Source organism: Lipophrys pholis (genome assembly GCF_963383615.2).
Source record: "Lipophrys pholis genome assembly, chromosome: 13".
Classification (NCBI taxonomy): Eukaryota; Metazoa; Chordata; class Actinopteri; order Blenniiformes; family Blenniidae; genus Lipophrys; species Lipophrys pholis.
Window position 1 is genome coordinate 10,359,892 of NC_137632.1, and position 25,534 is coordinate 10,385,425.

A 25,534-nucleotide genomic window follows, 5' to 3' on the forward strand; every position below is an offset into this window, starting at 1 on the left:
TACTCAGGTCCAAATGTGTCTTGATGACATGGGCTGAATGGGTAACAAACAAATACATTTGGGTAGGAGAGTGATAAATAAAATAAATAAATATATATCAGCCAACAGCCTGGTCAAATGTTTAAATACTGCGTTTGTCAGTTTAGTGAGGGAGTAGGGTAGGGTAGGGAGGAGAGAAGTCCAGGAGAGATTGCAATTCAAGATAAGCGAGATAAGCTGTATGTGTATGATCATGAGCCAGGACTCCGGGGCTGGACAGATGGAGAGTGTAGCATTTATCAGCGAAACTGCTGTCCTGTCGATGAAGTGAACTGTGGATATGCTCAGGGTGCAGCAAATCTCCCCCACCGGCTTTTGGGGGAGTCAAGGTCAGCACCGATGAGAGACTAAGTTTCATGATGGGTGAAATATATCGGCGTAGCACAAGTGACCTTACGAGTAACCCATTACCCCCCCAGGCTCACCAGGCCCACAGGGAGGTGAATTTCCATCACACTGTGAACATCCTCTTCAAAACATCTCCTGGGTTAAAAGGTCATTTGGGTTACGTTGTAACTCCTGAGAAAAACAGATGAACAACAGACACACTTTGTGTCAACTTGAGTTAACCTGCCAAAACACACGTCGCCACCGAGACTGAAACAAGAAGCAGACCAAGGTGGAAGAAACGTGATTTACATGAAGGTGATTATCCGACAAGTACATGTTACAATGCAAGAGTGTGCACCACTGCAGAGGCCCTGCTGCATGAGCTGACAAGTCAGGAGCAGACCATGAAGACCATCGATGACAGCCGCAAAAAGTGATGGCGTTCTTGGTCCCAAACTCTTCATCCTCTACATAAATGACATCTGTAAAGTTTCCAAAATTGGTTTTATTTGCCAACGACACAATGTCTCTTTTGTTAGCATGTATTTACAGGAACTACGAGAACAATATCTTCAGAAAAATGTGTAAATTAAAGAAATGGTTTAACAGGAATAAATTATCACTGATTCTGAACAGAACAAACATTATGCTGTTTGGGAATGGTTAAAGGAATACTAATGCAGTGACAAAGATACAGTAGATGGGATTAACATAGTGGGAACTCATAGAATCGTCATCATACGGGATGAAAAAATAAAGTGGAAATCTCCCGTTAAACATGTACAAAACAAGCCTTTCAATACTCAGTAAGGCAAAAGACTTTCTGGACCCCATTCTCTAAAGTTCAATAATAGTCATATTTTACTCACTGCTCACCAATGTTGTGTCAATATTTTAAAAAGTATACTACATTCAATACAAAACATTACAATTCACTCATCTGGTTCATTTTCAAACGGCACAAATCATGTACAAAGAATGAATTAACTCACTCCCAGGGAACATCCAAATGCTGCTTTCTCATAGAGAGTGGGGATTCAAATTAAAGACGGAACTAAATTTACAACTTTAAAAACGTTCAGTACTTCTCTTTGTTGAGTGAAACTGTGGAACAGACTGACGGGGAGTTTAGGCCATGAAGCAGTTCATACAGAGGTACAAACAAACAGGTACAGGGAAGAAGAATGTTTAAAATGTCTAAAAATATTCTGTTTTTCCCAATCCAGTTTGCAAAAATTTTTTATATAAAAAATAGATAAATCTCAAGCTGTGGTGAACGTGCCACTCATTAAGGTAATAATGGAGGAAGGACACCTGAGAAATTAGGTGTTGATTATACCCGGACCCATTTTTGTCTCGGACTCCCTTCATTTAGTATTGTAGTATTTCTTCCCCTGCAAAGGCATTACCAGACACTTCTGGGAAGGTGAAGAGCAGAACTGACAAATCAATATAGCTCCGCAAACACTTTATCATGAATGCAAATGCAGCAAAACACACATTAAAGCGAAAACACGGCACATATGTTTATTATTTAATTTATTGAGACTTTTTTTCCTGCTGTCAAAACTTGACATGGTCCATTAACATCCAAAATAAGTTACTTCGACATTCAACATTGTGGAAAACAGGCAATGGGCGGTTGTAAAAACTATTCATGAAGCCAACTACACAGGAAGGCCAATTTCCCTTCAAACACTCCGAAACTGGTACGCATGTGTTATACTGAGGCACAGCCAATAAATGAATTTCCTGGTGTCCACAAAGCACATTCAGTAACTTAGCAATAAAACATAACATTAAATAAAATTTTAATCAAGGGTAAAGATGCTTAATCTTTACATTCTTAGAGCCTGACAAATGTAAGTACCACTGTATCACAGATTGCAGTATTATGGAAAACCAAGCTCACAAGAGTTATTGAGGTTCGTCACAGTGGATCTGTTATTTTGAGCCAAAATTAAAAATACGACTGAAACTACAAATATTAAAAGGTGCATGCTGTGTTAAAAGAATAGATAACAATTCGGAGTTGGTTGCTATTTTTACTATTTTACTATTTAGCATAGTCAAACCAGGAATGTGCGACTAACTTGCAGTGAGAAATAATGTCCGTTTATCAGTAAAATGTAATTGTTACATATCAAAGTAAAACAACTATTAAGTCCCTTTGTTTTTCCAGTGTAGATTCAGAGTGTGAACCCCTCAGAGGTGCACGTGTGAATGAGGATTCCCAACAAGTTCAAACATTAAAAAAAAAAAAACAGAACTACAAAAACATTTCCTTTTCTTCCAGCTCACAATGCAACATTAACTACATTGTGCCCATATTACCTATCTTAACTGTTATGGCTGTAATTTTCTTCTTCTTTTTTTTTTTTCTTTAAAACAAAGCCGAGTTGACAAAAGCTTTCTAGCTCTCCATGGAGTCCAGGAACTCGTTCTCTGTGATGTGCTCCATCCTCACCAGGACCGCGTGCGAACTGACTGCTGGGTAGTCTGCTACAGGGAAGAGGTGGCTCACGGGCTGGTCCTGAGGGGGCGGCTCGTGGGAGGGACAGCAGAGGCTGCGCAGGAAGGGCAAGAGCTGGGTGATGGAGGATAGTGAGCGCCGAGTGAGGAGGGGGAACTCCAAGTGGTCTGAGGAAGATTCCTCACCGAGCTCATTCATGGCCTGAAACCACAGGACAGGATGCGGTTAGTGAAACAGTACTTATAAATGAAACGAGTTGGGCGCTACAATCTCTTCCCACAATTTAAAAGCATGCATGTTTGGCTGAATCTGCTGTGAGCTGCCTGTTTACTTCATCTTCACAAGAATTATATTTAAGAACAGAATTGGGTTTTTCAAACGTGTGTGTGTGTGTTCCAAGGTCTCAAATGACCCAAAGACCCCTGCAACCTTTCCAGTCACCTCAACCTTATATAGGCTGGTGTGTGTGTGTGTGTGTACTGGCCATCAGGTAATTCACTTAAAGTGAAGCAGAGTAAGCCGAATGTTATTAGATCACGAAAGCCTATGTCTGCGCTGACGAGTCTGAGATGGTATGGTTGAACGTCAAAAAGCCCATGTATTACAAAACTGTTTGTGTTTGTATGTTTTCTTTTTTTTAAATAAGAAGACTCAGCTTTCAGAAAAAAAGGTGTCAACACAAGCAGTCGAAAGGAAGTTTGCAGCAAAAACGATGATTGACGTAATTGGAGGCGGTGATGAGCCAAGGACAATGAAGGCTGACGTTCTATTATTTGAATGTGGGGCTTAGTGCTCACCCCTCTGTAAGAATCTAAGAAGGATTCAACACACTATAAAACAACGTAGAAAGTGTGTTTTCTGTCAGAGAGCCTTTGCTCAGGTTTATTTGTCTGTATGAGAATAAACTCAATTTGCTTCAAGCACTGTGTTTCTCCTCAGCTTTTGCTCACCATCTTCACTCTACTCTTGAGGATTTTGAGTAGAATTGGGGAAGATTGAGATTCAGCGACTTCATTTGGCCTAGACTGAGATTGTTGGCTTCTTGTCAAGACAGTGGCAGCCTCTGCCAAGAACAAAGGCAGACTGCAGCGTATCAACGGTTCAGCAGAGAAGGTGATCGGCTGCAGAACTCCATCTCTGCTGGACTCGTACGACTCCAGGACTCTGAGGCCTTCAGGAAAGATTGGGACATTTTGAGCTACTCCCCTCTCGGATGGAGGCAAGGAATACGTATATGTAAATAGGTCACTTAGAAATATATCTGAATATTTTTGGTCATTTGTTTAACTTTTTTCCCCACATATTCCAGTTTCCTCCCAGAGTCCAAAAACGTGAATTTGAGGCCTAATGTGCATTAATCTTTCCTGTCCTCAACAATGCTGCTGCAGTTTCTTTCAGGCTGAAGATACATTCAATTCAAGCTTGAATCACGGATTAGTTATTATCTCCTGCACCGTGTACGTTGGGTTGCTTCTGTAATACCAAAATTAATGAGAAAGAATAAAGATTTTAGGAAAGAGAGAAAGAAAATGTTGAACAAAGTAAAAGCATAGCTGCATAGTTGCGTTTGTGACTCATTTGTGAGAGCTCTGTCTCAGAACTGGTGGTGTTCTCATGGTGATTATTGTGGTGATTATTGTAACATTGTATATATCCAGCACTATCTTTGCTTTGCTTTGGTTTAAGACCTTTTCACCTGGAAATCAGGCCTCTTTTTGTTAATAAATCCACCTTTGAACTGACATTTAATTTATTTTTGTCAAGCGTTTGTTTTGAGACAAAGTTTACGTTCCTCACTTCCTTTTAATCTTTTATGTTGCATCCTTGCCCCTAGACTGGGTCGCAACACACTGATTATGGTGAGAGAGTGTATTTCAAATTTAAATATTCACTTTTGTGACAATTATAATTTAATGGTAAATGTGCCAGAGAAGGTAGGTTAATACACGGGTTTTGCTCTTTGTGCCGAACGAAAGACACTAAATTCCAAGTATTATTTACGGGGTTTTATTTTCCTTGTACCCCCACAAAGTAATGGGAGCAGAGACGTCTGTCTTCCGCTTTGACAGGAGTCCCAGAAAGGGTAAAGGTCGTAGGACAGGAGGTTCACCTCCGGATAGTCCTCTGGTAGATTTATGCTACTGGTGAGCCGTTGCTGAGTTTTGTTCTTCGTGGTCCCAAAGTGGGCCGTACGGTCAGTGGTTGTGGGAAACACAAAGATCTGGAGATTTACTTTGTGACGAGTATAATTTAATCGTAAACATGCCAGAGAAGGTAGAATAATACTTGTGTTTCGTGTATCTATACACAGGTTTTCCTCTTTGTACCGAACAATAGAATTTAGGCAGTAAAGGTCATGACACAGGAGGTTTATAGTCCTCTGGCTAGATGTATGCTAATAGTAAAGCTTCATTATTGTATTGTATTAATGTATTTCTTTTTATTAATATATTTCTTATGTCTTTGTAAAGCTCTTCTGTATTTCTTTAATTTCTTTGTAAAGCACTGTGAATTGCCCTGTGTTTGAATGGTGCTCTATGAATAGATTTGCCTTGCCTTGGAAAATCAGACCTTATAGATACAAGTATGAGGTTACAGTTTAGACCCAGACTTCTTACCCCAAAGCGTTGTTGTATCCCTTCCAGCACTCGGACAACATGTGGTTTGCATTCCTGTTGGCCCTCAATCAGCGCATTTTCTGGACCATTGTAACGGTTCACGTCCACCTCAGGAACAAACGCCCAGCGATACCTGGATTACGAAAAAAAACAAACATCCTAAATAAAACACCCAGATAATTGTAGGTGGACACCTTAATGTCCTCTTGTCTTTAACCCTGCTCTTACATCTGAAACACTGGTATCCTCTCAGGGGGAAAAGCCAAGGAGGTGTCCAGAAACTTGCATGCTGACAGGTACATGTCCAACTCAGCCTGGGAGAAATTCACCGGTACGTTTCTGTCAATGGCTCCACGCACAACTTTGGCAAGCCTAGGCAGTATTAAAAAAAACAAAAAACACATCACAAGTACTATGAGTAAGACTTTGAAACAGGTGCTGATTAAGTAAGAATTTCTGAATAAAGAGATAAACCCACTTTGAAACATCTTTATCTGCGAGCAGAGCTTTCTCCAGACGTGTGAAAGCACGGATCTGGAAAACAAAAGGTTCCCGTTTAAATAAAACGTCACAATTTAAATCATCTATGAAATCCAGCTCTTAAAAAAAAAAACGGTTTCATACCAGTTCTGTGACCATAATAGGCCAGAGAGACGTCAAGTGCTGGAATGAGATTCGCAACAACAGAACACGGAACATCAGGAACATCTGGGCTGAGACAGCTGGGCTCGGGTTCATCCGCAGAGTCTCTGTGAGACGCTCTGAAAGGAAAGGGAGCGTTAATATTTTTATTTAGGCTTTTCCAAACGCTGTTGAAATTAATAAAACATATGCATATCCAGGCAGTAACAAACGTTCACCTTGGATCAGGGGCAGGTAGAGGTGGTACTGGTCCAGTTCTCCACTAAACATGGCAAAAGCCTGACGTTTCAGCAGCATGGGCTTCTGATCCACATTAGTGAACAGTTTCAGGGAGCCACTCTGCATGCCTGCACCACAAAGAAATGCAAATTTAATCAACAACATCTTTAATTTGAATTTGCTTGATGATGCATTTGACAAAAAAAGTGACAAAACATATTTTGAAGTTTAAAAATTTTTTGTTGGCTAAGATGTTTATTATGATAAATAATTCAAACTACATGAAATATCTTGATTTCAGTATTCTATTCATTACCTAATTGTGTACTTCTTCGCAGACATTCTGTACTCAAAGTAAAACCACCAACAAACATCTTTCCGTGGAACGGCTGTCAACATTAGAGTGCAGAAATATTTACTGAAGTGGACACCGACTCTGATGTACTCACTCATGAGGTCCTTGAACATGGTCTTCTCATGAGTCAACAGGTGGTCAATGATGGATTTCCAACTGCAGAGAACAAAGGGGCAATCAAACAGCGAACATGGATGATCTTTAAGTCACGTAAGTAAAACTTTAATCGGTACATTCTTAAAAGATATATGTGAATGCTGTTGTACAAGAACTGCAGCTTCTTTATGAGTTTCAGACTATAATGTGAATTTGTGTAAACCGTATAAAAGAAAAACAACCCATGGCTATTCATTCAAAACTTATTTTTCGATATGTATTTGCCTAATTGTTAATCTCTTACCTATGTGTGCATTTATTTGATACATTTGAGATTTGTAGTCTTTGTTCAGACTTATTCTAAAAATCATTTCCTGCAGTGAAAAGTGTTTTTGTATTGTATTCCATTGGATCTGTATTAAATGTGCAATATAAATCAAGACTAATTTATTCATTGATAATAATTTCTAATATTTTATGTGTGTGTGTGTGTGCACTTCGACATTTGTGAATTAGAAAATAAGCCATGAGTAACCCAATTAAAGTCCCAAACATACTAACCTGTGTGCACAGGAGGCATCCATGGTGAAGAAAAGGGGGTCCATGAAAAGCTCAAAGACCTCTTTCTTCCAGGCTCTCTTGGTGTAGGCATACCCACTCAGACTGCTCAGCAGCTGAGCACCGGCTTCAAAGCTGGGCATGTTGTAGGCACTGCAGGAGGCAAAACCCAGGTTTAGTGAATATCCTACACCACACAGAGTGATCGCAAAGCCCCCCCGCCGGCTGCAATAGTTACCTGTGATTCTTCAGGTAGGGGAAAACATAGTACATGAGCCGTGAGATGAGAGGAACGGCTTTCTCCTTCTCATCACTGCGATATACCATGTCCAGAAGTGGTGCCAAGATCTACACAGCCAGAGAGATGATAAGTTTCTATTGCAAAAACCTCAGAAACACCACTGATACATCACACGTTTCTATAGGATTATTTAACGTGTACCTCAGCCAGAAGTACAAGAGCCTGCACGCTGTACACTGAGGGAGCGGATGAGGAGACCATGGTGCTGGCTTGAGCCACTGATTCTGACAGGCAGAGAAAGAAAAACAATTCCTGAGTGTCTCCAAGCCTTCAAACGAGTTTCAGTTCATATTTCATGTGGCCTTGGCAGCATATAAATGATGAAAACTGAACTGTTAAATTGTACAATCGAAGTGGCTACTTAGTATGACGTTGACCTAAATATTACAAGCGACCAGAACCGAGGAGGAAATGTAACATGACTGAACAAAAAAGGGATTTAGTGTTAAACAGCTGCAACACATGTAAATGCAGATGTCCCATGACAAATCATTTAATTTCAGATAATATCTAGTTGAGCCGTTGTTTCATGTCTCAAATGAAGCCTCACTTTCAAGATCAAGTACATATTCTTCATTTGCTATCTTAATATGAAAACAAAATCAAAACTTTGAATTTCCAGAGTGTGACAGGATGATAAATATGTATACGTTATATAACTTTATTTAATTTTATCCACGCTATAGCTATGTATGTTTGTTTTTTTACTTTGTCACACAATCTAGACAAAATCTGCTAGAAAATAAAGTCATTAACTAAAGGCAATTGGTGCAATGTCCCATATGTCCACTGGATGGCATTCATAAGCTTGGCAGTCAGTTTTATTTAATGTTTCGTCAGAAAATGTCACTTTTGTCGCATCTTGTTGAACCGACAAACAATCCTAGATCATAGTATATCTTATCAAAGAGTAGTATTACAGGGCTGGATGACTTCTTGTCTCTTTTACCAACTTCATCTTTAAATCCCTGCTGCATAATACAGATATTTGTGAAGTGACTGAACTGATTTGTCACATTTTAGGTGATTTTCTTTTCTAATCTCTGATGAACAAATTTTGCACACTGTACCTTTAAAGTTCGACAGACAGTGTTTTACTTATTAGTATTGTTTCCAGATAGTACCTGAGGTCAATTAGGTTTTCATGGAAATAGAGATAAGTATCTAATCCGACTGATTAAACAAAGCCAAGAACTGCAGCAGAGGGGAAAAACATGTAAAGAACGTTCAAAGTATCTACAGTTACCACAGAGTTCTCCGTCCACGTCTGTGTCATCTGGCTCTTCGGCCTCCGCGCACACCTGAGGCTGAACTTTGACCTCCAGGCTGCGGCTGAGCCAACTGGTCTGCTCCAGAGAAGAGCCTGCAATCCCTCCTACTGCCTCTAGGATCCGTTGAGTCACCTCCTGCAGGATCATTACAGTAATTACATTCATAATTATCATTAATACATAAACAAGATCCCACCTGATCATAATTTCTAAGCAATAAGCAGCCATTTCCCGTCTCACCTGCAGATCTTTGGTGTCCTTTTTACTGTCCAGGTTAGGGAGTCTATTGACAAAGTCATTCAAGATTCTGCAAGACAAGATTGTAAAATATAAATATGACTGTTTTTCAGACTTGTCTGCCAATTACATTTCATTTAGAAAGAAGTTTTAGGAATTGACAAACTCATATGACTCCGGAGTAGTATGTAACAGTAACGATGGTGAGAACTCACCCCAGCAGTAAAAAGTGTCCAGGCGGGGCCAGATTGAGCTGAACAGACTCTCGCAGTAGAACAAGGAGAGGAGAAACATTTTCCTGCAGCACTTGAGCTGAAATGCTAAACACAAATCCACAAATTGTCATGAAAGTTAACATTCGCAGAATGCAGCTGGTGAACCGGACACATTTCATTTTTGCACTTACCTCTGGATGTAGGCGTAACTGAACTGCAGCATGGGAATATCGACCAGGGTCGATTTCTGATGGGGACAAATGTATAAAATGAAATAAATAAGTGACCCGAATTCAAGGTGAGAACAAATTAAAAAGACGTTTATGTTTTACCTGTTCTCCTTTCAGCTGATGTGGTTTTTTCACCACCTCTTTGACCAAATGGAGGATAGTGTCAGTGTGCAAGGTGTGGAGGGATTTGACCAGTTCCACAATGGTCAGACGAGACTCGCTGGTCACAGGTAAAACCTAAAGAAAGTCGGAGACTTAGGATGCTATCCGCTGCTCCTCAAGGCAATTAGTCATTCTTATATAATAAACGGCTCCTCATTATTTAAAGACTGCAATTCTTACTTTGTTTCTATGTTTCCTCTTGCCCTTTCTGTTGCTCCACACAACCCCTAGTGAAGCCATCAGTTGAATGCCATAGAGTTTAGTTAGCGGGAGCAGGAATTCCAGTATTCGCTGTCGCAGTGTCTAAAAAAAAGCAGACATTGTGAAGAGATCACATTGCCGTTTGCCACAAATGCACAAAACCTAACGGATGAAACAAGTCGGCTGTCCCATGTACACCACACACATACCCTGGAGTTTTTGAAATAGACAGAGGTAGACGTGTGTCTGCTGCCCTGGGCAGAGTCAGATGCACGCTTTTGAACGTCTTCTTTCAGGATCACACCCCATAACAGGGCCATACTGCTGAGCATGTGTGGCAGGGCTTCGAGTACAGCATTGCGAGCGTTGCGGACATCGACGGGGTCGCAGGCAACCAGGGACTGACAGAGGGAGGTGGGGACAAAAAAGAAAACATTTTACCATCAAAGATATGACAGATGTGTTGCGTATCTGTGGATGTGTGGGTGCCCCATTTCTTACTCTCTTGTTGTCTAGTAGACAAAAGTGTGTGATGGTGGTCAGGCCTTCCAGCAGTGTCAGCGGGTAGTCGGGGGCAATGTTTTCCTTCCTGCCACTTAGGCTGAAAGAAAGGGAGAAAAGTAGAAAACAAATTTTATCTAAAGCGCACCCACATCGACTCTGTAACAACATTGCTTTTCTTGCATAAACAAGATTGTGACATCTTAAGACTTGAGGTGAAACGTGTATTCATGTTCATATACCTCTGGTTAGTCTTCCCTCCGTCATGTTCGTAAAGCTTGACAAGTTCAACCAAGTTTTTGCAAATCTGATTGATGAGCGGCGACACAATGATGCCCAATGAGCGTCCCAAGTATGGAAGACACGAGCACAACAGTGTCACCCAGTGGGGGTGCATGGCATAGCCATACTGAGGCTGCAGAGCTCTGGCTGCAGCAGACACAAACATCCCCTGGGCCGTGATTGGGTGGCTCTGGACGTACTGAGCCGCCTTGATGGACTGCTGGAAGAGGACCGCGGTTTGCCACTCCCGAGCAAGAGGTGTGCTGGCAGGTGAGGCTTCGCGAGAGTCGCTGTGCTGGCCCGACGCGCCACTTGACCCCGCTGCTGAGACGGCTCCGCCTGGCCACACGTGGTATTCCAGGACTATGAGTGCCTGCAGCAGCTTGAGTAATTCCATTTGTAAGGCAAACTGCTCCTGTCCCCCTCCTGTCCCAACGTTCACCAGACTCTCTTCAGACTGGCCTCCCTCATCATCCAGAAGCTCCACATCTTTGGACGCTCCCTTGTCTGTTCCCCTTTGGCTCACATACATGGATGCACAAAGTGTCAGCAGGGCATATTGCTGCACTTTACACGTGGAGAGGAGCCGGCGACAGGACTCCAGGTAGTCCTTGCTGCCTTCTTGCCCGCGTGCAAGGAAGCAAAGCTGGTTCACCATCCGAGTCAGAACTTCCACGCTTTTCACCTGAACCTCCCGGTTGCCCTGCAGGTCAAGAGGACTCAGGCTGAGGTAAGAAGGGTACTGAGAGCGTAGAAGTTGCAGACACAAGGAGACCAGCAGTTCAATGAGCAGGGACGGGGGCACAGAGGGGGACGAGGCGGGTGAAAGCAGGCAGCCATAGAAGCTCTTGCCATCTTGAGCCTGTTGGTGGCGCTGCAGAAGGTTGGAGACCAGGTTTAAGTGTGCGGCAGAGCTGGTGTCTAAAGAGGTAGAGGTAAGCGAATCGACCAGAGGGCTCTCCGTCCTCTTCAGTAGGCTGTCGAGCAGAGCCAGGCCCTGCAGCAGATAGCGCCAGCCGCCTGAAACGGGATACAGCAGCACATGGCGGAACAGGGAGTTGATGGCCTCTCTCTTCTCACGTTCCTGTTTCAATTGGCGAGACCTGGCTATGGCCTCCAGCTCCAAATCCTCCTCATCTTCACTCGACAGTGAGTCAGATGCCTGTGTGTGCTCCGATTCGGCCCGCCGCAGCCCGTTGACCATGGCTCCCTCCTCAATGCTGTGGGACGGAGCAGAGCCTGAGCTGGAGTTTTCCGTGGAGACCTGTGCGCCACTCGTGTCGGCAGACTCCGTGTGTTCACTCTCGGCCTCCTCCTCCTCCTCGTCGTCCTCATTATGCTCCTCTTCCTCCGTCTCCTCGCTCTCACTCCTGGATGCCACCAGAGTCTCTGGTGGTTTTGGCAGCTCTGGGGAGCTGTTTAACTCATCCCACAGAGATTCCCGGTCCAGGATATCAGAGATATTCAAGGTGGTGACTTCTGTTGCCAGAGTGTCCACAGAGGTTTTGGTAGAACTTCGACTCCTGTTATTAGGAATCTTCAAATCACCTTGAAAATGACAAATATTTTAACGTAAGAAGAAATCTAACCAAATTTTAGCCATGAATGATGTAGATTTCTCATCGGAGAGGCATCACATATGGACAAATGCACTTACCAGAGGTGAGATTTTGTTTGATGCTCTGAATGGAGCAGCGCTGCGTGGCTGGATGAAGCAGCAGCAGCAGAACAGGTTCCAGGATCCGGATCACATCATTAAGGGACAGAGCCCGGCTCAGCCAGCACTGAGCAGCTGCACTTATTGAGCTATCGGTACAGCTCAGACTGTCCACCACAACACACAGAGACCTGAGAGAGACATTTTACAAACAAAAAAACCCCCACGGATTTTTTTAATAAAAATTTCTCAGCAAAAGTTTTGTTCACATATGAATGAAAGTCTCAAAATCATCCAGTATGGAACCCTTTCATGGATGGATACAGCCAGGAGCATCAAGCAGGAGCCTCAGTGTAAAGAAGAAAGTGACGGTATGACTTAAAGAGAGCACGAGGATCTTGAAGCAACAGATCTAATTTATTCCCGCTGAGGATTTGTGGTTAGTTGTGGTGGTTTGGAAAACATCTAAGAAGAACTGTGGCTATTTAGATGGTAAAGATAGATGCTGTTAAGTGATTGAAGGTGATTTCCACAGCGTTTAGTCACTTTTTTGTTTTGTTACTCATGAAAAACAGAAGAATACGTTTTTGCACCTTTTGCAGCATTTTTTCCAAGACTGCCTAAAGGTTTTCCACAATATTGCAATTTGTTCCATGTTCTGACAGGGCTACATGAATGACAAATGGGAGAATGGGGCAAGGGAAAGAGAGAGAAAAATAAAATCACCTCTATCATGTATGGCTGAATATCGTTTAACATTTATGAAGATCTCGACTGGCATAAAGTATTTTAGTCAATATCAATTTGTACAAGATCACGGATGAAATATGAGAACGCAGAACATGAACAGAATACAATTTTCCCTCTTTGCCTTAATGACGTGTACAGTAGACGGTCAGGCACCAGCATTATATCTTAGTACAGGCACTCTACACCCTTATTGACTGACGCTGATGGGAATTATATTTCTTAAGAATCAAATAGCAAAGCACTTTTTGATACCGGATAGTTGCAAACCAAGAAATGTTTCCATTACTCAAACAGTTTTGAAAAAGTTTAATGAGGACAGACCTTTTATTTGTCTGCTCGTATTGGTTACCAGGGTGCAGTTAGGTGGAGGGTGGGAGGGATCATCGAGGTAAAAAAAAGAAATAATATGTGACGTTTAGGATGTTGAATCACAAATGAATGGTTTTATACAAATTTGTATCTCATTTCACTAAAGTTGCATGAGAGTTTGACAGCTATACCAAAGTTTGATTTTAAAAGACATTTATTTTATGTTTTATTTGTTCAGTCTGCTGGCTGAGCTTCATTAATTAAGCGAGCTCAATTTTATATGTCATTCGGGTAAAAATATTATACCTGAGAGGGGATAGACCTCTAAAGCCCACCACTCCCTATCACCTTCACCATGCACACTAACGCTTCTTATATTTGTATAGAATTAACATGTTAAGTTTGCTTTGCTTTACGTATGTACATAGTGGATGTTTACCATGTAATGTAAATTTGCTTAAAACTAAACATTTGTCACAGCTGAGCCATGTGATTCAGGTTACACTTATGTTATATAAAAAGCATTCTCATTATTTAGGATCACAACAAGAAATATTTTACTATTGGAGCTACACAAATACATATATAGATCGAAACAATCCTCCAGTAAAGTTTTGTGTCATGGATAACAAATTAAAAATAGGCATCTTAAATTCTAGATTGTGCTTCACCACGTTACATTAAATATGAGAACTCAGATTTTATGGAGTTTTTACTTGCTGAAAATTGTCGTCTATGAGAATTACAGTGCTGCTATTTCCCCGGGACATTTCATTTTAGTGGAACTTTCCCACAAATTTGACACTAAAAACTGTGTTGCTTTAAGGGCGGCGGCTGGTTAATCCCCACCTGAGAAGCATTAACAGTCATATTGACCATGGAAACAACATAGTTAATTGGAGAATGCGCACAACAGGGACCATTAATAAAGACGCTGCCCAACAAGTGTATGAACTGCATACCACGACTATGTACCAACCTGTCAAAAGAACGATTGAGAGACAGAGTCCTGTTTGTCTGGACCTCCCGGGTCAGGTGCCATAGCACTGTGAAGCGGTGTAGCGCTTCCAGCCTCACTGCCTAAAGGAGAACATACAAACCTTTAGCTTATTTGCTCAACTTATCCGATTATCCATCAGCTGTTTGTGTGTGCTTGTTAAACTAACACGGCTGCAAAACATTGAGGAAAAGAACAGAATGTGTTTTGCCTGCAGGAGCACATACTTTGTCTTTGTGCAACAGCGCCTGGCAGATGATGTCTTCGCAGATGGATGCTGACGGTGCCAAACAGTGCAGCCGGTAAAACAGTTCCACACAGGAAATGTGTTGCTCTCTCCGCTCTGTGTCCAGCTGACTCCACAAAACCTGGGACACCCTCTGATTCACATGAAAACAGAATAATGACAACAAAGAAAACACCTTGAATTCTGTATTCATACTGCGGCTTGTGAGTTCCACAAATATCGTCTCTTTGATAGTCTCACCTGGTAGAAGTCGGTACCCTCCTCTATCGACCGAAGCACTGTGGGAAAGATGGGTGGCACTGTGACCATCTGTAGCCGCCCACTCAGGGGATTATACTCAGAGCTGTGGTAGCGCCTGTGCTTGTCCTGAATGACCAGAGCCAAGGACTGGGAGTGGTTGATGAGTTCCAACAGTGTAGCCACTGCTGTGTGCTGGACGCTGTAGTCTCTGGACAGGCAGCAAAGTGTCATCAGGGACCTCAGCCACACTGGAATTGTCTTCATCTGACCACCTATATAAACAAAACAAACAAGATGATTTCACATTTTGCACATTCTCCAAGACATGAGTGATAACACAACCATCCATATACTGACCTGTATGGCTAAACATGTCTGTGTGGAGGGCCAGAGTCTCCTCCTCACCCAGGTAGATGGGAAATGTGGTACACTCTAACATCAGGTGGCAAGAGGCGACGAAGGCTTGCCGACATTCCTCAGAGATTTCTGCCCTTCCCCTGGGCATGTACCCGGCAGCCCAGTCCAAACAACCTAAATGCCCGCGATCCTTTTTCTTCTCTGCTGATGGTTGGGGAGTTTTGTCCGGTTTGGTCTGCTCGTCTTGTCCCTTGACATCCTCCACCTGCACCAACAGGTATCTGAAAAGATTCAGAGCACTGTTAATAAATGAACACCCTTTAAGTTACACGTACAGCAGGTTCAGAAGTTTACCTTGTGGTAATGAAGGCAAGGATGTCCTGCAAACACTGGCTCATGGCGTCTATGCTACCTCCCCTTCTCCACACGGCGTCACCCTCTTTGCACATTCCATTTTCCTCGGCTCCTATTCTTACTCCATGCAGCAGATGCTGCTCTGATGGTGAAGCACTGATGCCCAGCCCGCTGTCTTCAGACCTGAGTGTTGGGTAAACGCCATTTGCAGGCTCTCCCCCATCGTCTTGGTTCAGTTCTCCATCAACACGATGGTCATTATCCTGACCGTCTTTCTCCTGCTCAGTTTCTACCTCCTAAAGTGAGGACAAGGTTTTATATGATGAAACAAAGAAGAACAAAAAAAAAAAAACACTGAATATGAAAAAAAAAAATCACAAAACCAAAGACTATAACCTGCTCAACCTGGGTTTGTGTGCTTTCTTCGTCTTGTGACTGTAGGTCCAGCTCCTCTGTTTGTGCCCCAGCATCTGTATCCAAGTAAGCCACGGGCATCTGGATCTTACTCAGGACCTTGAAGCACGCTCGCAGTCCCTGTGTGACGTCCTCGAGGCGAACAGAGTCCATGTGGGTATGCAGGGTTCGCAGCATGGTGCCCAACATCTCGGGGAGGAAGTGTGACTGGATGTCTGCATGGAGCTCCTGTGGCGAATAAAACACAAGCCAATCTTACAGTTTTCTGAAGACGTACGTGTGAGTGAGACAATTCAAAAAGCACTGAAGAACTTAGTAAAATAATAGTTAGTCTTCTACTTCTGTCTGTGATTTTGTTGGATATTTATCAGTCCAGAGCCATTTTTCTAATAAATCATTTAATCAGTGTGAGCAAGTATGAATGTTGTTCACCAGAGGAAGGACATCCAGCAGGAAAATGATGAGGTTTGACATCTCAGCGACAGTTGGAGCAGGATGACTGCGGTCCTGTTCAGGAGGTGTTGGTGGATCATCTTGATCGCTGGAGGAAAAACAGAGAAACTGACCTCAGTTATTGCTGTCATGTCAAGTGACACCCGAGCCGAAGTAAAATCACCAAACATCTTTGATGCAAATGATTTAAGTTTTCATTCTTTTGATGAGGAGACAACGTACACCCAGGACGAATCACAAGTCCACCACAGACACACATTAAACACGATAATTTGGACTGGAGGAGGAAACTAGAGAACGTACAGGAAGAAAAAGCACATCTGCACAAAAAGGTCTCCTGGACTCAAACCTGGGACATTCTCACTATGACCACTTTACCACCATTTATTAATACAGATTCTGTGCATCTATTTCATACCTGAGGGCTGTGCAGAAGCGCCGGGTCATGTACTCCCAGAGGTATTCGCTGTTCATGGAGCTCACGAGCATATTCATCGTCTTTATGATCTCCGATGCGTTCTTATTCTCTTTGATTTTACTGTTCAAGAAAAAAAACAAAAAACGTCATTTGTTTCTGGATTCACGTCGTCAGGAGCTATTCTGTCACTGTGTTCTTTCAATATTTGTGCATCAGACCTTGCCAGCTGGCTGCCTGAGAGCCCTGAGCTGTTGGTGGTTTCGTCGCCCAGCATCTTTCGACAGTAGCTGTAGAAAGCACGGACCACCTCCAGCATCACACTGTTCAAGACAACTGGACCTAAGAAGAAGTATTGTCAGTACAAAACAGGCCAAACAAAACAAAATCATTTTATAGCAAGTGTTTGTCTTCTGCTCACCTATCTCTGGTTTATCCAGCAGGCTGATGATGATGCGGAAGGGCCGGAGGTAACCAGTCACATTTTCTGGGGCACAATCTGCATTTTTCTGTTTGAGGATGCTAATCAGAGCCTGAAGAGAGACAGACAAACAGATGGGAACAAATACTGTTAACACAATACTCAAACAAACTGCCCTAATGCAACATGTAATGTTCTCAGTTGGTAAACAGTTCGGGAAGTATGTATTTTTTTTTGTTGCTTTGAGGCATTGAGTGAGACAGAAAACAATGTATACCTCTCTACTTCTTAGCCACATGGGAAAGTCTCTGGAGACCAGACTGGTTGCCTCAATCTAACACAGTGTCAGGATCTAGTCCTGCTTTCATTCAAGAGACAGATTCATGTAAATGTGTGTGATTTGTGGGGGAAGAAACAGAGGGAGGGAAATCACCTAAAGAGGTTGGGGAAAGAATTTTCCAACGTACCTCAGATTTTTTCCACAATAAAGTGTTATAATAAAGATTTAGTTGAAAACACACCATTAATCCATTAAAAATTCAAATATAAAATAAGTTGTAGTTCAAAACCATAAGTGTATGCAGGATTTACCCAAATCAAATCAAACTTTATATGTATAGGACTTTTCATAAAGTGCTTTACATACTTTAAAAAGAGAAATAAAACGGCGCCAGAGGACCTCAGGGGCCGCATGAGCTCATAGTGTAAAAGCAAATCCAAAAGATAAGAAGGCCCAAGACCATTATGATATTTAAAAACAAGTAATAAAACCTCAAAATCAATCCGGAAATGCAAACGCAGTGATTTTAAAACTGATGTAATGTGGTCCTGTCTTCTGGCCTTCGTCAGCACTCACGCTACTGAATTCTCAGGTAGCCGAAAGCTTCTGATAGTTTTCTTGGGAAGACCAGAAAGCAGGACATTACAATAATCAAAGTGACTGAAGATAAAATCATCAGCACCGCCATGCTGGCCAGAGAGAAATGGGTGAATTCTGGCTATGCTCTTCAAGTGATAAAATCCTGTTTTTGTTAAATTAATATGGGGACTTTAATCAGCTCAAAGTCAAAGAGAACATCTAGGTTTTTAACACAGTGCAAAGTTTTCCAGTCCTGCAGTGACAGTAAAGGCTTCTCTGTGTGGCCTCTGGCCACTTCCTGGAATATTCTTTATTGTTGACAGTACCCAAGAGCCAATAACATATTTTATCGTGAAATTCCAGACAGAATACCTGTTATTGTTGATCTTAAAAATCATTGCATGACCACGACTATATTCCACCTGAGAGTCAGGGCAGCTGCCTCAACTTGTTTGCACTTAATCTTTATGCCAAGTAAACTGGATAGGCAACACATGTATTTATATTTATGTCTTTTTTGTCCCCATTTTCGTACATCTAACAGCTATTGACAAAAGTCTGATTGAAGAAACAATCTGTAGGCTGCGTGTACACATAGCTGTCAATTTTCCCATTCATTAAGTTCAAAGTGAAATATCTATATATTTTTATATTTATTACACATGGTTTGAAACATTTACAAGTTTTGTTATATTCCTAATTATTTAGTTTCATGTGTCATGAAAATCCCATTTTTAGTAACATTTGATAGGATCAGATTTAAACCAAAGGCCATCGTCATCTCAATCAAAAATGTGATGCGTAAAAAAGTATTTAATTAATATGTGCAAATAAGTGGCAAAACAATAGCTACCATCACAAGAAAATCTTGAGAATAAGTGTTGAAGTAGAACGTCATATGTTCCTCTGTGGTGGCGGAGAGGGTTGGATGTGGCGCCACCATTCCTCCTTTTGTGTCCGTACCTGACAACAGAGAGACAGGAAGACACACGGGTAAGCTTGTCACTTGGCAAGTTAAACTGCATCATCAGTACAGGGTGGCGGAGGGGTCAGCACCTAAGAGCCAGGCGTAGAGGCGTCGGTTTAGCGACATGTCTCTTCGGAGCAGCGTCAGTGAGGCTGCAGACGCCACTGTGGTCATGTCTTCAGCATTCAAAGCTATAGACGGCTCTGCTGGGTTCTAAAAGAATAACACAGGGTGAAAAGATAAAAACACTTGAGAGCTGAAGAAAATTAAAGAGTTCAGTGGAAAAGTAAACAAAAAAATAAATGAGTATCATTTTAGTTGCAAACCTTTGACTTCATATATATAATCTGCTTATTGCAAAAACAAATGTAAGCATATTTTGATAACTCCTACAGTGAGAAACATATTCGAAGAAGGCAGAAAAAATTAAATATTGGCTTGTTACCAGTAGCTGCAGCAAGCATCTTGTCAGTTATTTTCCCCAAATAATCCTAATCAAATATTTGTGTAGCTGCGACATTTAACGCTTCTATTTAATGGCTGTAATTTGATTAAATTACTGGATCATGAGGGTAAATTCTATCCCTGAATTACTAGTTAAGTCAACGTGCCAAAAAAGATGACACTTGACTAATACTCCCCCCAAAAAACAATTAACGCAAATAAAGATCAATCATTTCTTTAAGTGTTGTGTTTATGTCACTGGATTAACTGTGGAAACATATTCACTTAAGTTGTCTTTTTATATACGGACCAATATTAAGATACTATTTATATCATTTACTGATATTCATCTATTGTAGGCTAATGATGATTATTAAAGCGGATTTATAAAGAACATTTTAGTTGAACATTAAGTAAAAATGAGACTTAATCAGATAAGAATTGCAGAAGCAACTTACAGTAACTCCAGTCACAAGGAGCTAAACACATTATTCACAAAGAACAGCAATCATGTGGGTACCTACCAAGCATGTGGCGAAGGGGAAAAAGTAGAGCAGGATTTCCAGTGTGTTTCTCTGCACCAATACATTTGTATCTTGCAGTGAAAGACAGACTGACTTCACCTAGAAACAGCCAGACAATCAATTATAGAAAATGTAACCTCACCGTGAAAGAAATACAACCATACTGGACAGACTTGTTTGCAAATTGACACATTGACGTGTGTTTGACAGCAAATGTGTGCAAGAGTACAGAGACGCTCACCACAACGTGGTGGTCGTAGCCGAGCATGTGCGTCTGTTGACTCAGCGGCGCCATGCGGTCAAAATGTGTGACTATATATACGGTAGCAGGCAATCGCACCATGGGGGTCACCAGCATGCTGCCCCACAGGGCACCGAAGAAGACCTGCTGACCCACCAGCAGGGACAGCTTGACGAGCAAAGCATCGGTCCTGGAGGGCAGGAGAAGACAAAGAGTAGAGAATAAGTAACCTTCCGTCTGGAACCAAACAGACCAAGTTATCCATTGCCCCATGGTACGGAAGACAATATGCAATCCTGTGACTCTGTACCTTTGTCAAATAATTAAGGTCATACCTGAGTCACAAGTTTAAACTCTCCTGGTTGCTTTATGACATTGCCTCCAGTCGACAGACACATTCATAAATTACCTCCAAAATAAACAAGGTTGACAGATCCTAAACAGATGCTAAACATCATGTTTACAGGGCTTTTCTGAATAAGCAAAGAGAACCTGTCAAAGTGTGACATGCTTTGCCTCATTGCAATGGGTTGAAGGAGTTTTATAAAATGAGGCGCAGGATCTCAAATGCCAGTACGGTGTGTTGCTAATGGGCAACTGCATTGTCAGAATCACTTTAAAACAAAAAGATTATCTACAAATATGAGATCTAAGCATGCACTACAAGTCTGTAGCGCTTATGGTTCATTAAGAAGTGTAAATAACATGAGGTAAAAAAAAAAAATTTAAAAAATAAATAAAAAGAATACACAAAAAGTTGGAGAAATGTTCTTTTTCAGTGTACCTGTCATAGACCTCCAGTCCTTCCTCCAGGCCAGGGAGGAGTCCTGTTATAAAGGCCTGAAGACTGGGCAGTAAAGCCCTCTGCAGTGGCAGGTAGTAACGCTCATACAGCGTCAGCAGCACAGGTTTTACTGCCATGGCTGCGTGGCCCAACAGCGGGAACAACCCCGAGCTAAAACACAAACACACACATTAAGTCATAAAATATTTCACCTATAATAAAGACAGCATTGTTAAAGTTATAAAATTAAAAAAAAAAGAAAAAAAGTAGGTCAGCTTCTTCACCTGTAAATAAATAGATCTTTGGCCAGCCATTTTGTTCCGATGATTTTGAAGATGACCTCGTAGGTCTCCAGGGCTTTGAGATGCACGCCACTGGGGAGGGCCGGGTGCAGGCACTGAGCCAGACGCTTCCCGATGATCAGCCTCTTGGGCAGCAGTGAGTAGCGGAGGTTACTTTGCAGGGCCTGGTAGAAAGAGAGACAACGCAGAGGGAGAAGCGCGTTGACCTTTGACCAAGGAGCAAACGCAAAATCTGACAAAGCTATCCAAGAAAAGAAGAAAGGCTAAAGAAATCCAATTACAGGGTCAACATCTCAGGGTCAACATCCGCTCTGCAAACGAAAGATAACAGTTGTTCTTTGTGTGTAATAAATGGCCAGGTGAACACAGAAGGGAGCGTCGCAATGAAACACAAGAACTTCCCTAAAAGAGACCGAGCAGCAGCGAAGACGGCACCTCCACGTGATCAACGCTGACGTCACGCAACCTCTCAGTATCGCATCGTACCTTATTGAGCTTTCCCAGGGACGAGATGAGATCTGCCCACTCGCTTGAAGACTCAAAGTTCCGCAGCGCCTTTTCAATGACCGACGCATAGTTGCGGTACCGGTAGTCATTCTGCAGCTCTAACTCCTCAGGATCCATTATGTGTTAGTGGAATCCCAGCATCATCAATACAGCAGATCTAAGGAAAAAAAAGAAAAGAAAAGTAAAGACAAAAACAATGTAAGTGAGCATAATTAGCAGCCTGTCTGAAAAACTTCAGGATATCTCTCGGGCCTCTGAGGCCATTTTGTCCCACATATAATTAGTGACTTTGCTCTGGTCATTGACATATTCAATATTCAAATTCTGAGACAAACAGCTTCCTTCATGGCAGGTTGACCTGTCTCTCAGTCTGTGGAGGAAAAAGCATCTTCTGAGAAAAACATTGGAAACTGAGCACAAACCCAAAGTTATAAAAAAAAAAAAACTAATTTAGGTTTGGGTTTTGTTTACACTGAAATTGTAATCACTATTAGACTATTGGATTTTATTGGCATGATAAAAGCAAAACTGAAGAAACACTGATATACTATCAAATCACTAAAATGCCCAAATGTCATATTAAATGTAGCCGCAGAGACTTATTTATAATCGAAATGTATTTATAGTTACATAGGTCCTTTGGTTCCGCCTGTGAAACGAGCTCCCGAGCTGATGAGTGAATGAATTAGAGAGTGTCGCGCCCCCGTTTTCATGTACTCAAATAGCCCTAAATTTGTGTGCTCATGGAGCATATTTGACTATAGTTTAACAAAAACGTGGGTGGGGGAGTCGAGAGCCAGGATTAGAGAAGCACCGACATCTGGACTCCCCACGGCTGAGCTGAGAAGGCTTTACCACTGAGAACAAGGCCAACAACACGTGCTCCGCGATGACACTGCAGGAGCAGAGGAACAATGTACTGACTGATAAATACATGATCACTGAGCAACATCTGACACTAAATATCTTTAAAGATCTGATGAACTCACCTACGCTGATGACTAAAGCTTTAAAACTCGATCACTCACCGATGGAATGATACAGTGGGTCTCTCGCTACCCATTCTAAGAGGAGAGTTTGAAAACACTGGATGACGCTGAAACGATGCAGGATACATAGAGTCGTTATTATAACTGTGCAGAGGCTAAACACGTCAAAGATGTCAATCATGCCAGGAACTTTCAGCCCCAAGGAGCCCGACTCACCTAAACCACAAGGATACAATTAATGAAAGGAATGTAATTGAATTCTCGTTGATTGAACAAAAGCAGTACGTATGGTTTTAGAGTAGATAGCACTTTTTGCCTTACAGTGAAAAAAATCCTGATCAATCTAAAGTGTCAGAGGTTTCTTAACTCTTATTGCATCCAGGTTTGTTGTGTTTTTGATTGTTTTTGCAGTAAACTATTTTGTGACATCTCTGCATCTGTATTTGAAATACAGAGTAAAGGTGAGTCAACCAATTTTGTATCATCCTAAGACGTGAACACATAGAGCTGCTCAAAGGAGACTTCTAAAAAGACAAAAACAGAACTATTTCTATGCTTCAGTAAAATGTACATAGCTCTCAAACAGGAAACCTCATGTGATTACCATCTTTTGGCACAAAGGACAGTTTAACACCACATCCTGTTTTTAATGATTCTGATATTTAATATATGGTGACATACATTGTCTGAGCCATCATGAATCAATCGGATGATTCATTCTAATGTTTGGAAGAAAATAAATAGGACGTCTACGGAGAAAGACATTGGTTGGACCTATGAATTCAAAAAATTCAAATAAAGCAGCCCACAACCGTATAAATGAACAGATTTGCAGGGTAAATGGTGGAAGGATGAATTGTGCTAGATGGATTAATGTTACCAGGTATGATGGTTTGTTTATATGTTGGCAAATAGAAAGCATCGGCAAATCCAATGGTTCACACACTCGTCAATCCCCCCCCTGTTTAGATAACACACACACATTTAGGCACATGCTCCACTTGTGACTAAAGTACTAACAACCTGGCCACAATCCCACCACTTTCAGATCTGACTTTCGAGTGTGCTGTCTTCTGAAAAAATTAAATGAGAAGTGAAACACTCAAATCTAAAATGCAACAACTGACTTCAGGATGGCCAAATGTGATTCTGTGTGGCACTCTGTGTATTTCCTTTGCATCTGTTGTGTGTACAAACATGAAGGAGATGTGGATTGGAAGGTGTGCTTAATAAAAGTGACAACTTAATAATCGAATCGTGTTGTCTTGGCGGAACAAAGTGGACAGTCTCACTTCCTCTCTGAATGAATCAGTTAAAAAAAAAAGTGAGCTATTAAAAAAAAAAAAAAAAAAAAGCATGCGTTTCTGCAGGCTGTGGTGGGGGTACAGGGTGCACGCACACAGGGCCGCGTCACCTGACCGCCACCGCCACCACCACCACACATGAAGGTACACGGTGGATGCAGCAGCAGCAGCATGAACTGTGGCCAGATCACAGTTGGCTGCTGCAGCAGCAGCTTTTGGACCGTGAATACACGCAGGCTGCAGCTGATTGTTATTATGTAACTACGCGACCTCAGACCACAGACTCGATGAAGAAAAAAAAAAAAAAAGCGATGCCTCAAAGACTCGGAAATGACCATGATGCTTTACAGTAGTCACGTTGGTCTGCACGCAGCGAGATCGTGCGTAATCCTTTGCCACACGTGAAAATAAATTGTAAAATCGATATCGATTACTTATGGTGGCATAGCAATGCAATATATGTCGCTAAAGCAAGGCAGCCCCGTCACAAACAATCAGCTACTGATCAGGTGCATCAGTGACTCACCAACAAGCGCAGGATGCGTCGCGCCGCACGCGCGTAAAACCCGTCCGACTCGAATAAACAGAAACAGCCCGGTTCTGATGGTGCATCCTCCTCTTTCACCAGAGAATTGGGATCTATTTGTCCTGAGAAGGCGGGTGTGTGAAGACAACCATCCCCACAGTACCAACACTGGTAGTCAAAACGGGGCGGGATCCTCCGACTCAGCTGATCCACCGCGGAGGCACGGCTCACTTCCTGACGCGCGGAGGGCGGGGGTGGAACGAGGCGAGAACGGCATTGCAATATTTGCTCTACAACTGTCATACCGGAGTAAACATGACAAAAGTAAAGCATTTTAAGTTCCGCTTGAAGCAAAAACAAAGTCAGTTTCTCTTGTGCAAGCATAAAATGGAGAAAGGCATATTTTTGCGGTCTCACTGTCCCCCGGGTGTTGGTATCTTCCAGGATGTGCAGTGTTTACAAACCTCTCACCTCACTGTCAGATACTTCAACCTGTATTTCACAGACAACAGTGCTCGGATCATACTGGCTTTTATTAACCTTTAAACACCGTATTAGTTGTCTTTCTATTGGCCTCAACGAGTCAAAACAGTTTCCTACTCAAATATCTGCGCGTATTGTGGTGTTTTAGTACTCCTAAGGTGTACAATCTGGGATGGACTAGAAAAGCAACAGCAATATTGTCTTGGCATGAAGTAAAAACATTATACAACATTGCAGGCATATCTTGAAACATACTGATA

The 25,534-nt window shown here is 42.0% G+C and overlaps 1 protein-coding gene across 2 annotated transcripts; it reads right to left on the reverse strand.

Moving 5' to 3' along the window:
• Positions 1-862: 862 nt before the first annotated feature.
• Positions 863-24,910, reverse strand: dop1b (DOP1 leucine zipper like protein B). 2 transcript variants are annotated; one of them, XM_080479235.1, is made up of 38 exons: positions 24,792-24,910; positions 21,952-22,129; positions 21,448-21,629; positions 21,164-21,334; positions 20,380-20,569; positions 20,139-20,237; positions 19,260-19,383; positions 19,057-19,166; positions 17,345-17,456; positions 17,145-17,265; positions 16,927-17,046; positions 16,488-16,596; positions 16,047-16,283; positions 15,642-15,937; positions 15,288-15,568; positions 14,931-15,202; positions 14,671-14,823; positions 14,426-14,526; positions 12,388-12,578; positions 10,691-12,278; positions 10,449-10,548; positions 10,157-10,348; positions 9,927-10,049; positions 9,687-9,821; positions 9,546-9,601; positions 9,355-9,459; positions 9,143-9,209; positions 8,878-9,037; positions 7,773-7,855; positions 7,569-7,678; positions 7,334-7,483; positions 6,771-6,832; positions 6,321-6,449; positions 6,085-6,221; positions 5,939-5,994; positions 5,689-5,832; positions 5,461-5,593; positions 863-3,043 (listed from the first exon to the last, which is right to left on the reverse strand). In XM_080479235.1, exons 2-38 carry the CDS (start codon positions 22,087-22,089, stop codon positions 2,783-2,785), a joined length of 6,798 nt encoding a protein of 2,265 aa, XP_080335361.1. In that variant the 5' UTR covers positions 22,090-22,129; positions 24,792-24,910; the 3' UTR covers positions 863-2,782. The 2 variants fall into 2 exon arrangements, with proteins under 2 accessions (XP_080335361.1, XP_080335360.1); XM_080479234.1 differs by having other exon boundaries at positions 16,038-16,283.
• Between the last annotated feature and the right edge of the window lie 624 nt (positions 24,911-25,534).